The sequence below is a fragment of the Vidua macroura genome, chromosome 1 (genome assembly GCF_024509145.1).
Source record: "Vidua macroura isolate BioBank_ID:100142 chromosome 1, ASM2450914v1, whole genome shotgun sequence".
NCBI classification, from domain to species: Eukaryota; Metazoa; Chordata; class Aves; order Passeriformes; family Viduidae; genus Vidua; species Vidua macroura.
Genome location: NC_071571.1, coordinates 143173349 through 143186885, shown reverse-complemented (window position 1 = coordinate 143186885; position 13537 = coordinate 143173349). Strand labels below are relative to the sequence as shown.

The 13537-nt window shown below is 47.0% G+C and overlaps 1 protein-coding gene and 1 long non-coding RNA gene across 2 annotated transcripts; one reads left to right on the top strand and one right to left on the bottom strand.

Annotated features, from left to right (window-relative positions):
* Positions 1-3369: 3369 nt before the first annotated feature.
* TRIB1 (tribbles pseudokinase 1) lies at positions 3370-8759 on the bottom strand. Its single transcript, XM_053994936.1, has 3 exons — positions 8358-8759; positions 7668-7960; positions 3370-5625 (listed from the first exon to the last, which is right to left on the bottom strand). Exons 1-3 carry the CDS (start codon positions 8661-8663, stop codon positions 5157-5159), a joined length of 1068 nt encoding a protein of 355 aa, XP_053850911.1. The 5' UTR covers positions 8664-8759; the 3' UTR covers positions 3370-5156.
* Positions 8360-12789, top strand: LOC128816946 (uncharacterized). Its single transcript, XR_008440058.1, has 3 exons — positions 8360-8435; positions 9580-9691; positions 12291-12789. It is a non-coding gene; the product is annotated as an uncharacterized LOC128816946 (long non-coding RNA).
* Positions 12790-13537: the final 748 nt, after the last annotated feature.

Sequence of the window (13537 nt, the reverse complement as noted above, 5' to 3'; positions counted from 1 at the left end):
ATGGAGGTGAATGTTTTCCCACAACAGCGCCGTATCATAAACACGGGCCAGCTGATTCACGCCACACTTATTTTCTGTCATCCACCCTTCATGTCACCCTGATATTTCTTCGAATGATAAGCCTGTGTGTGTGCTCACAACACACCGCCGAGGTCCCAGTTTCATCTCTTTCTGCAAATTACACATTAATTAACCATTAATAACAGTGGGAGTTGCATGCAGAAATCCACACCCGCCGTGATGAGACCGTGCCCTTGGTGAGCAAGTGCCTTATTAATCACCTCCACCTCATCGCTGGAGCTGCCTCCACAGCCCTGCGAGAAAAACGGCCCCGCAGAGGGAAGCATCCAGGCGCTCGCCAGCCCTAATCCTGCCTTAAAGAAAAGCGTTACCTCTTGCTCTATGAATTTTATTTATTCTGGTCCTCTGGGCAGTGCTTGCTGTTGTTAGAAACATGATTGCTTCATACAGTTATGTTAATGTTTGCGTTTGACAGAATGTAATTGATACTTCGGCTGCTCCAGTTTCAAAGCCAAATTAGGAAATGAAGTGCTGCACATTAGCTTGTTTAGCTGGTTAAATACTGTAAATAAATACATGCAGAGCAATGAAAACTAATGAGTTTTCTTTAAGGCATTTTCTAAATAGCTGGCTTCACAAAAAGAAGAAAAAGATGCTGCTGTGAACTTATATCCTGAAGGATTTCTCATTTTGCTGCAACAAAAGTTGATCCTGTCTGAAATCTGAACTCTGGATTTCACTTGGAGAACAGGATTTTGCAAGTTATGGAGGCATCATGGCAAGAACTGTTGCAAATTTCACGGTACTTTTATCAACAATACTTCTGTGACATTGCATTTAACAAAGCCATTTTTTTTCAAGGGATTAATTCAGACCGTGGTTATTTGTCAAGTTATTCTTCTCAATGCTCACTTCTTTGTAAGAAGTATTTGTGCTGCTAAATATGTGCATTGCCATAAGGCTGAATGTTAGGCTTTTTTCCTTGACAGAATGCAACAGCATGAAAAAAGTAGGGAAAAAAATTTGGTTTTCTATAGAGAGATAATCTGTTGAGAATTGCTTGACAGAGTGCACTCAGCACTGCTGGAATAATAAGTATTTCTTAAGTTATCTGTCAGGCCTGCCCTCAGTGCATTAAGGGAGAGCTAGAGGAGAGTATTGCATTGGCATTGTGATCCAGCCAAGGGCAATGAATTTTCCTCTTGTATATCTATAAAATAACCCTGTTCTTTCACCCCTTTGCTTTCATAAATACTACATTGATGCAGAAGTGTCTTTGCCTAACTTGAAGGTGTTCTACTAAAATCAGTGCACTGTTTAGCACAGATAGAGCTGAACCTCAATCAGTCTTTTTTGACTGCAAATAACCTCAGCAAGTATCACCTCCTTGGCAGAGATGTTGACCTTAAACCTGAGCTTGCTGAGCTGGCTGTTTTACCTGGCACTTTCAGAGGAAGCTGGTTTACAAATTCTGCTGTGCTACTTCAAAAGAAAATTATTGAACTGGTGCCTAAAATGCAGCTGAAGTATTGAGAGTTGATAAAAATACATGCTTAGGATGTAAGATCTATCCTGACTGGGAAGGTGGTTCAATGCTGGCTTAGGATGGAGACCAGGATGTTGTGAAAAACCTCAATTTTTCCTGTGTTTTTAGCAACAACAGAGGACTGAAGTCTCACAGCACCTTTCAGAGAGGGCAATTTCAAGGTGAAAATGGTGACCAGGTCTACAAAATACCTAAGAGATTCATGTGGTCCTCAGCCAAAAGGACCATTTAAAAATAGACAAACTATGACTCTCTCAAAAAGAAATGTGTGCATTGCATAAATCAAAGTTCTCACACCCACCATCAAAGTTTAATCACTTAATATGCTGGTTCTTTCAACACGTTCTGAAACTTTGTATACAATAATACAAACGATGGGGTAACGAAGCAATAGCAATTTATTCTGCTGTACAAACGGATGTTGCATTATAATCCCTAAAGCAATACAGAGGCTGTTTGCAGATGTTACTACAATTTGGCATTTATTTTAATTGCTCTGCAGCACAGCTCATGTGAAACAAAGTCATGGGATGGCCTACATGTTCACCTACTAAGGGTGACTTAACTGCAAGGAGGAGAAAAAAGTGTTTTGAAAGTTTTCGAGGTTTCACTAAAATACAAACCTCCTGCAGCTGTTTTGAAAGGCTGCATCAGGGCTTCTGTCCAAGCCTGAAAGCATGGTAGGGCAGGGGGTAATTTAATCAGCCAGGCTATGCAGCACACATATTTTTACAAGTCTTGCAAGAATGACATCAGTAAAGTAACTTGAGATATTTTAGTGTCTGACATTCACTCAGCAAGTGCTAAGAAAATATGCTTACTGCACAGATCACTGGCTTCTCAGAGTGGGAGTCAAGGTAACTCATGAAAGTCAGTGCACTTTGCTTTATCATTGACCAGGTCCCTATTCTCTCCTTTTCATTTTCCGCTCCCCTTCTAAAAGTAAAATTGTTTTTAAAGTTGCTCCTGCTCAAGGAGCTGACTAGAAGCAGTTGCTCCACTAAACAGATTTCAAGCAAAAGGACAAAGTTAAACATGAGGCAAAGTATAAATAAAAATCAAGACTCTCTTCCTCCTCCTTTCCACTTGTGAGCGATGATCTCACCACTCCGGGTGGATTGCAAGGGTGGCTTGATCTCTTTCAGGAAAGCACATTCTCTAACCTTGATACTGCAGATATTTATACTTCTCTCTTCTCACCACAAAGAAAAGCAGCTCTAATAATCTTTCCCTTCGTTTTAATGAGAGCACCGTGCTGCCTCCCAGCAGCAGGGTCAAGCCTCTGCCCACGAGCTCTAGCTCCCTGTAACACCACTGCTCTTGGTTAGTGCTGCTCCTTTTGGCTGCTCACTTTTAGACATCTGAGATCGGATTTTCCACTGGCTGAAGCATCACATTGCCAGGCACACAGGTGCAGGATGACAGCTCTGCTGTGCCACAGCATCTTCTGCTCACAGGGCACAGAAGGAAAAAAATGCATGGGCTGAAAGGCAAGAAGGTTTCTAAAATTCAGAGGCACAGCTGTAGCTCCTCTCCCCCTTGTTTATCCCATTTCACATAACCCTGGGGACATCCCAAGCCCTTTCCACCTCACAAGAGTCAAGATCCATTGCCTGTCCCCACTCTCCCTGGGGATTCAATCCCAGGCTGAGTTGAGGGAGTTCAGGCTAAGGCATGATGGAATGCATATACAGACCATAGAGGAGCTGATAGTCTCTGAGGCCAAACCCCATTTTTTCAGATTAAACCAGACATACTGAGCTGCATTCCTCTTGAGACACCACAAGAATTGGGGACAAACATTATGAAACCAAGTTTATTAAAACTTTCTACAAGTCAGACTTTATCATCCAGGTTTCCACAGACATATACATATGTACAAATTTGACATAGTGTTTTTAGCTTTTCTGGCAGAATTTTCTACCAATATATACAAATGTACTGTTTTTCATAGAAGGGTTAAACTGTATCACAGATACAAATGTCAAGCAATCATGAGAGGTTTAGTGCAATGGAGAGCTGGAGCGCTCTGCTCTTAATGCTCATGATTCTGTCAAGTTAGTATTGCCAACAATAATTCACATTAAACTGCTCTTCGACACCTCTTATTAGGATAAAGTACAATAAAACAAGAAAACAAAACCCCAAACAGCAAGGTATGTACAAAGTACACAGTCCATGAGGTATACATGGTATTCTTGCAATGCGTGGTGGGACTGCAGCTTGCCAGGGTTAACCCTTAAAATGACTTCACTTGAACTGGGTGGTGTTGGGAACATGCATCACCCACCTCACGGCCATTTCAGAAGCCACACTCTTGCCTAAGGTGAATGGACATCTCTGCATAAACCACTGGACACATGTGAAACGAAGCAGAAATTTTAGGCAGGACTAAGCTTTACTTACCCCTAACCCAGGAAGCTAATGATTCTGATATATTCGTTATTCACACATAATGGAAAGACTATGAATAATCATGCAAAATAAAAACAAAATAAAAATTTTAAAATTTAAAAAAAAAAACAAACAAAAAAAAAAAGCAGGGGAGGCTGGAGGCAAACAGCATACCTGAATAATCAACTAAGGGTGTACAGAGATTTAACTCTTAAGACTAACTTTTTGGGAGGTGGAGGACGAAAGAGGAGGTGATGTGGTATTTTTAAGTCGAGCCGGTTGAAAAACATGGCCATGTTTACAGGTACTGTACAAGACACCCCTTATCCTTTCCCAGGGGAAGGTGCCCCAGCCGATAGTGTTACGGTTTGGTAAACGGATACATTTTGGCACTCGGAGCTAACGAGACCTGCTACTTGACAAGCTCGCTGAGGGCATAAAGTTATATAGGCTACACTGTGGTAACACGAGGCTTAAGTCTATTTAAAATGCTTTCCTGGACAGCTAATTGAATCAAAAGGGATCCAGCTGGGAGAGCCACTGGTTTCTGCTTCAGAAAGAACCACAGAAGTGATTTGTCTTACGGGTGGATCTAGGAGCTTCACGTCTCTGAAAGCAGGATCAGCTGGAAGAGCAGCAGAGCTGACCGTGGTGGGCGAAGACCTCCTTCCCTCATTAATGTGTGCTTACAGTCAGAGAGCTGCTTTGTGAGCTGGCTGCTGGGGCACATCGAGTCGATTCCCCTTTTATTCATATCTGTCAGATTTGTTCAGGTAGAGGTGTGCCATGTGCCCCTCTGCCCCTACACATTGTGGCCAGGGCTCCACACCTCTGCAGCCGCTGCAGGAAAGCAGAAGGAGCTCCCTTTCCATCCCACACCTTGCCAGACATAAGACTCTGCAGCCAAGATGCGACCAGTTACACCGGAGGAGGATGCAGAAGGCAGAAGAGCCAGACAGTTCCCACAAGGCTGCACAGGTCCTCCGGGGCTGGCAGGACCAACCAGCAGAGCAAGAGGATGGAATTCTGAGTACACTTAGGGAGTGGAGACCTCCAGGATGGCATTCACTTAGACAAGGTCACTTTTCTGACCATACTGGCACTTTAAGATGCTGTTGAGTTTGCAGACGTGGAAAAATGAAACCCTACAGAGATGCCGGAGGTAAGAACTGATGCGGTTTTTGATATTACGGGGTTAGCAGAAGAAGGAGCTAATATCATCACAGTCTCCATGATATTCTGGGACAATCTGATCTGAAGTCCCTGTCTCCTGGTCTGTATATCCAGGCTCCAAGACTGCCTCGAACCAAGGGTGAAGCAAGATCTCTGGAGCAGTGAGTCTTTCAGAAGGCTCCCGCCGCAGGAGGCTGCGGATGAGGCAGCGGGCTTTGGGGGAGACGTGGTCAGGAATACAGAACTGTCCACGCCGGATTTTGGAAAACAGAGTGCTAGGGTCCGAGTCATGGAAGGGATAGCGTCCCACCAGCAGGGTATAGAGCATCACTCCCAAACTCCACACATCGGCCGATTTTCCAGAATAAGTCCCTGTTGTGTTTAGGATCTCAGGACTGACGTACGCCGGGCAGCCGTGCTTGTCTGAGAGCGCATCGTCTTCACCTTTGATGATGTGTGTGTCTTCCAGGCTCTCTAGACGCAGCTGAGTCCTAGGGAGGACAGGAGAGGAAGCCACAGGTGAGAAATAGCAACACGCAGTCGTGAGCAAGCTCAGCAAACCCCTGCCATGGCCCCATTCTCTCTTGCATTGGCACTGAGAAAGGAAACACCTCAACTTGCAGCAGAGAAGTTACCCAGACGCCTGGGAATGTGTAATGGAAGTGCTGCTGTGTGCACCAGGCCAGCATTCAGTGACGCTCATGTTTTTTTATTAACTGGAGATTTAAACAACACAGAGGACTCTTGAGGAACACCAAGTCACCACTACCCACGCAGGTTGCAGTGCCACTGCAGGGGGTTAATTGGTGACAAGGCACTTTACAGGCACTGTGTGCCGTTCAGGCTTTGAGCAAACAGCATCCAGCTGTGCAATTCCACAAACCACAAAGCCCAGCTCCCCTCTGCACTGGTGAGGATCATTGCCTTTCCTAAGCTTTTTAATTTTTTTTCCCTTTTAGTTCGTAATTTATTCTTTTTGCCTTTTGGAGCATATCACCACACCCACCATCTCCAGGTAGAGATGGGTCTACCCCAGCCTCCTATTTTGGAGGGTAAGGGGAGCTCCCATTGGCAGGGAAGCCATCAGCCAGCCCTGGAAGGGCTCTGCACTGCCTGGCAGCCTGCTGGGGTGTAGATATGTTGGCTTCAGCCTGTCCTCAGCCTGACCTCGGCAAATACCCATCGGTTCTGCAAACGGAAAATATGACTCAACGAGAACCGTGGGCCCGGGATTGGCTGTGGGAGCCCTGAAACTGCACCTGTGTGAGAGCCCGCGTCGCCTGCCATTGCTTAACCCTCTTCTTGCCAAATGTGATGCACATGACATCGCCTGTGCAACACGTTATTTCCAAATGAGCGAGACTGTGTGCAACGTAACATTTCAACAAATGTTTCATCTTCTTACGGGAGGGAAAAGCTGCAATAGTTCCTTCAAAGGAATAGCTTTCTTTATGTGTCAACATATGGTTGTTTCAGAGGGGCAGTGCTGGTTAATTTTCTTATCACATTCATAAAAGAAATCCTGAAGAATCATTAGCCCAGTTTAACAAAACAAAAAAAAAAATCCCTTTTCTTTTGCATCAGTAATATCACCTTACATTTTTATGATATTAAGCACAACTCCATTACAGCTTTTACTTAGTTTTTTAACATTCCTTGGGATAAGCAGCTAGTCAAGAGTCAGTTTTGCTGTATTTCTAACTCTGCCACATGTGATGAAGCACTGCAAGAGCACAGAGCACTGCAAATACTCCAGAGGAAGACTGAATTATTTCCCTAATCTAAATTTAACAACTAGATTCTGTGATCTCCTCTATGAACCTAGGCTTTAGGCTAAGTTTTACTAAAGTGATTTTATTTGATGCAGGATTCCTAAAGCATTATTTAACCATGTCCCACCTTCCCTCCTGTGTGTGCCCATGATCCATGGGCACAGGGGGCATGGGAAGCACAGCAGTGGAAGTGGGATAAAAGCCTCGAAGGGCTCAGCAGCATCACTCTCATCAGCAGAGTGGTTCAGCAAGGAGACCCTTCCCAAGCGCTGGGGCTCCACCGTGGGTCACAAAGCAACTCTCCCGAGGAGGGACCAGAGCTCCAGCTCTTCACATCTCCTGCTCCCCCAGCCGGGCTGCTTCCTCCTCCCGGCACAACACCTCAGCCTCCCCCCTCTCCCTCTCTGCCTTTTATTCATTTGACACTGAATGAGTGGCACACATGACATCTTCTGGCGCTAACGAGCATCTGAACTATCATCCCTTTGTCTGCCAGCGGGTTTCAGTGAACTTCTGCTGAATGAGAGGAAGCTCCCGGCGAGCTTCCTCCCTTTCATCAGTCAAGATCTAACTAAGAGGGAGTGCGCACCGGTTAAATCCGTGACCTACTACACACACGTGATGAGGACCTACTCGGATTGCTCGCAGGTGATGCCCGGCTGACGGGGCTGTTTCCACTCCCTGGGACGCTTTTTGTGTCTCTGGATGTGGCATTCCTCCCTCCCCACTCACCCCAGGGCTGGCTGCTGACAGCCACTTACCTTTCTTCATTAGAGAAGACAAATTTCCTGAGCTTGAGGTCACCAAGTACGATGGCTGACTGGTGGCAGTGAGCTACAGCAGAGACAATCTGCTTGAACAGCCGGGCAGCCTCCTCTTCCCTCAGCCTCTTGCAGCTCCTCACATAGGAGTGCATGTCCCCAAAGTCCTTTTCAAAGAACACATAGGCCTTGGTGTCCCCGAGAATGACTTCGACAACCCCGGTGATGTTTCTGTGTGACGGCAGCTGAATGTAAGGTCGGATCTTGTCCTGGTAGTGTTTCAGGGGGAACACCTATATAAAGGAAATTAAACCCAAATTCATTCTCAAGGGCGTTGAAAGCTGCAGCTCGCGTAGCAACTCTCCCCAAACAATGACGAGGGAGCTGGAGGGGAGCCAGGGCTCGGCAAGACCGGCAGAAGCGGCTACCGAGACCCTTCCTGTTCGTTGTAAATTGAAAGGCTGGGGGGGAAACTAAAACAAACCACCGTTCCCACAGCCTTTGGGGGGAAGGCGCTCCGAGGTAAGTCGGAGTCCCGGCTCACTCGCCGGGCGTGCAAACGCCGCCGGGGGCTGGCCGGGCGTTCCCAGCCGGGGAGCAGCGGGAAGGATGTTCGGCAGGGCTGTCCCCGGGCCGGGCGCTCGGGCGCGCCGGCAGGACCCGCTCCCCACCCGCGCGGCTCCCGCTCACCTTGCAGCGCAGCTCCCGGCCCGAGCTGACGCTCAGCGCCCTGGACACCTGCTCCCGCTCGGCCAGCGGCAGCAGCAGGTAGGAGGCGATCAGGCTGGGACCCGCCGCGCCGCCGCCGCCGGCGGGAGAAGCGGGGGCACACGGCGACCCGGGAGCGCTCAGGCAGTCCGGGGGGCCGCATTCGGCGAGCCGAGGGCACTTGGCGGCCGGCGCTTCCTCGGCAGGGCCGTCGTGCAGGGGCTGGAAGCGCTTGGCCGGGGCGCTGCGGCAGCGGGCGGCCGGCAGCAGGGACGCGGGGCGGCTCATGGGGGGAGCGGAGCGGGCGCGGAGCTACAGGCGGGCGCTGCGCGATGGGCGCATCCCTTCGCTCTCCCCGCCGAAACCTCGGGCTGTGTCCACCATCTGCTGCCGAGTCCGCGCTAAAGTAGTTGGAGGCTTTTAAAAAAAAAAAAAATTAAAAAAAAAAAAAGGTGATTCTCCTCCTCCTCCCGGCCCTGACGCACGAGAAATGGGAGGAGGGAGGCTGGGACACGCCTGCTCCGCTCCGCCCGCTGCTCTCCGCGCCCCGGCCCTGTTCGCGTAGCCGGGCGGGGCGGCGGGGGACTCGCCGCGGGACTTGTCGGGGCCGGGCGGGGCGGCAGGGTCCCCCCTTTGACCTTAAATAATTGTGTCGAGAAAGCGACACCTTCCTTTTCAGGATCTTCTCGTCCATACAATTGCAGGTTCCCAGCCCCAGTTCTTACTTTTCACTAATCACTAAATAACCATCCCTCACCCCAAGGTTTGCATCACAACGCTGTTGTATGAGCAAAAGCGTTTAATCATAAGCGTAGACGTAACGTGCACCATCAGAAATACTTGGCACTGGGTGTTTCCCATGTTAAAACTTTATCTGCTGTCCGAAAAAGGAATAGCTCAGAGAGCCAGGCAGCAGCCAGCAGCTGAAGTGACCTGTGAGGAGCAGACTGAGAGGAGCTCCACAAGGCTCAATAGTGTGGCTTTAAAGCAGTAGTAAATAGGATTACAGCTGGGACTGGTAGTAAATGGGAAAAAAAAAAAAAAAAAAAAAAAAAAAAAGGCAGACAGCTGTAGTTTTGACAAGAATGCTTCAGAAGGAAACTCTCCAGTTTTCTCTTTCTATATACTTCTATATATGCAAATTTTCTGTAATTTAGTGCTGAAACTTCATGTTAACACAGGAACACTGCCTTTTGTTTTTCAGTAGGATCAACTCCTATTCTGTTTTGGTTTCCCCAACCCGGGTCTGTACAAGAGGCAGAGAGGGCCGAGGATGGGCCTCCCCAGCTCTGAAGCCCGTGATGCCACACGTGCAGGTATTTGCTCAGATTCCTGATAGATAACTGCACAGCAAACCCATGCATGCCTTCAGCTACTTCTAGTGTATTTTAAGAAACACATGAAACTCTTGTGCGGGATGACTCATAGCATAGCAGTCCCATTAATGCATTTAAACATAAAACGCATATGCCATAAAGGGATATCCCAGGGCCTGCATTTCTTTCTTTCTTTTTTTTTCCCCCAGAAATAAAATTCCGTTAATGCCTGCAGATTGTTTCTAAGTGATTCACCACAACTCTCAAAGCACACTATTTTATTTAGTGCCTCTTATAGGTAAAACACATGCAAGTATCTATCAGACCTTTTGTTTTACTTTTCCCTTCCTGGAAGTTTAATGATTGGAATGCTGCTGCTGGGTGACTTTAACTGGTAGGATGCCACATGTGTGGGCTGCTTCCTACATTTGAGACAGCACAAGGTGCGGGGTGGGGGGGAAGGGTATCAGTACCTTTGGGGACAGGGGAAGGGTGCAGACAAAAACAAATGGGTGCAGACAAAACAGCAATGGACCTGCATAAAGGTCTCATGAGCATTCATAGTGTGTACCAGTGTCCCCTGTAGCTCTCTCAGAGCTGGGATACAGTGTGAGCAAGAATGAAGGTGTCAGTACCCTCACCCTCCCAAAGCTCCCCCTCTCTCAGCTCCTGTCCCTGCTGAGGAGAAGTGCCATACCAAGGATCTACTGCATACACTGTTGGAAGCTGCATCCTTCATCTGCCCAGCCTCTCATCCATTTAAAACCTCTAGGTCTACCCCATGGGGACACAGTGGCACCTGAGCACAGTGCTTGGTTCAAGCTACTGGCAGCCAAATGGGGGATGGCACTGACTGGTCTTGAGGAAGGGGAAAAAGCACCTCTTGTCATCCTGGCTCCTCCAAAAACACCTGGCATGTGAAGAGAGCAGAGGTACACACAGTATTGTACCTCACAGTCCTGCCACATTCTCCTGGTGCCTGGGCAGCCTTTTCTCACAGGGATTCCAGCAATTTCATGCTCTGCATGTGTGTCCCTGCTAACTGGAGCCCTAAAACTTAGTGTGCAGTCTCCAAAGGCCAAGAAAAGATAAGCCCTGGGGCATTCATCCCAGAAGCACTGGTGGGTGCCCTCTTCTAGTTGACTGTATAGACTAAACTACAGTTGACTGTCTACATGTGACTGAGACAAACCAAAGCTTAAATCTCCCAGGTCTTTGCAAAATGGGTGAAGTTCTTGACAGAAGGAAACCTTGGTTGCTTCTTTTAAAATACCTGGCATGCTGCCAGGTACTCAAAGCCTTAATGCCATAGCTAAGCACATAGTAGCAATTATTACTCTAGTTAGTCTTGTTTTGGGTACAGAACATAGGAAAAGGTCCACATCCATCCCCACCAATCCCACCAATTCATTTCAAGATGCAGAGCAGAGAAGTGATTCCCACTTTGGCTTTTCTGGTTTTTCTAATTTTGGCCAATCCCCAAAATGAAAAAAAAAAAAAAAAAAAAAGAAAGAAAGAAAAAAAAAAAAAAACAAGAAGGATACTCTTTCTCAAAGGGCTGAAACTTGTCCTCCTTGCCCATCTCTACCAGTGCTTGCACGCAGCCCTGGTGTGGTTAGGAACCAGTGCTGAGAACAGGAGGAATTTAGGAAGAGATTTGTGATAAACTGTTGCAACATTTCAGTATTATAAGATTTTTGCAGAAAATGGAGCTACCGCACCTGACATAGCCAGCCTTGTGTTTGTTGCCATCACACCACTGGCTTTTAAGCATGCAGGCTTATCTCCTGCATTAGTCTCCTCCTGAAATCAAAAGCTATCTTTCGGGGTCTTCCTTCTATTCCCTGCACAAGCCTTCATCATTCCATCTCCTCCTTCCCCAAAAAAGACTTTTCAGACTCTACTTGCTTAGCAAGTGTGATGAATACTGTCATGGTAATTCCCAGTTGTGCCTGTGGTGAATTTGAGCCTGAATGGCTTTATAGCCCTTCAAAATGAACCAGAGCAATGTTACATATCTCCAGTGGACAGCACTGAAAATCATTGTGGAGCACAGATCCGTGCACAATTACAGACCTAATGCTGGGATAAAACATTGACTCTGTGGATGAGTCCTGCTATCCAAGTGCCAGAAAAAATCAACTGCTGTGAGCCAGCAGAATACAAGGAACCATCACTCAGCCCTGGTGTTCCAAAGGGACTTGGTACCTGTGAGGTGGGCAGGGATGACCTTTGGAAGTACAGTTCAGTAGTCTTCATGCTTGGCAAAGGACAACAGCATGCAACAGGCACCTTCCCAATACTACCAAAGTCTGAGGAGCTCTCAGTCAAAGGACATTGCAAAATCGTTACAAAAAGTAGATCCTGCCTTGGAAAAGGCCAGTCAAAGCAAGCAGGACTGCTTGCTGTCTCCTCACTTCCTGGAGTCCCAGCTGCTAGGCAAGGATCTGAGACTGCAGCAGGAGAAAGAGCCTGTGGGGTGTGTATCACAGAATGGGCATGTCCTAGCAGAGGGAAGGGTCTTGCCCAGCACAGATTTGCCAGAACTGTGGCAAGGTGAATATTGCTCTTCATATATTTTGTCTCTTTTTTGAAACAGACAAGCAGCTTAGTGCATCTGTGAGATGAAGACTGAAGAATCCAGAATTCCTGGTGCTCAGGCATTGATCCTCCCATTCCTATTATTTTATTTAAAGCAATTTTTGTTACATGGTTTTCAAGCATCTACCTGCCTTGCCCTCAGTCAGTGCTTACACTCACCTGAGCAGCTGCTTTTCCTTAGATGCTCATAAAATTATCACTGTTGCTCCAGTTCTCTGACCCTTTATCTCTATAACTAGAGCAGCCAGAGGCAATGAGAATTGTGTAACCATCTCCCCACTACCCAAGTGCTTGGGACAGGTCTGGTAACTTTGATAGTATGTCTCATGGGACACACAGAATAAATCTCTATTAGATTAGGGCACTTATAAATAAACTGGCTGCTTGCTACAGAAAAAAAATTAAAAGGTCTTTATTTTAGTTACCAGATGAGAGAGGCAAGGAACACAAATATTTTGGCTAATATTAAACTATTGGTAAAGGATTTTAAATCAATACCTTTTGTTGTAGTGTGTTTTGTTTAAAATTCACGTCTGCCCTGTTTTCCTCCTTAATCCCCTCCTCTCCCGAGCTGCCAATCTTCCCAAGGTCTTCCCTAACCCCCTCCATTCCAAGTTGTCAGTCCTCCCTTTCTCCACCCCTTTCTCTAGAATGTTCCTTGTCAATCCTCCCTATCCCTACACTTCCTTCCAGAGTTTCCCCTGTCTATTTTGTTATACTGGACACCCTATTTGTTACTTTTTGTTATTCCACTCCCCTACTTCTCCTGATAGGTTTATAATAGTTTAGTCCCACCTTAAACTACTTCCCAGCTTTACCCTCATTGGTTAATATTCCTGCACCCCCCCTCCTGAGTTACTGTATAAAACTTCTCTTCACCTCCCTGAGCCTTGTCTTGGGGCTCCATCTTGTCCATCTGATAAATACACTCTGTTTTCCCCCAAGACCCGTGTCTTCGTTGTTTGTCCTTGCGCCGAACCTGCCGATAGCTGGGATTGCAGAGCTCGCAGGGGGACGGTCGCGCCCCTGCACTCGCCGCCCAGCACGCCCTGTGACGGTGCGCTGCGGCAACCTTTATTTTAAAAGTTATCTCAAGCCATGTAATGAAAATTAAACTACTGCTAGATTGAAAGCCAAAAATTTAAAAACAGCATGTCATCTATAATCTAATGGTGTACAGAATTACCCTGCACAGATGGGCTCAAAGAGTAGTCGTATGGCCAGGTGATAAAGAAGTAAAAGTAA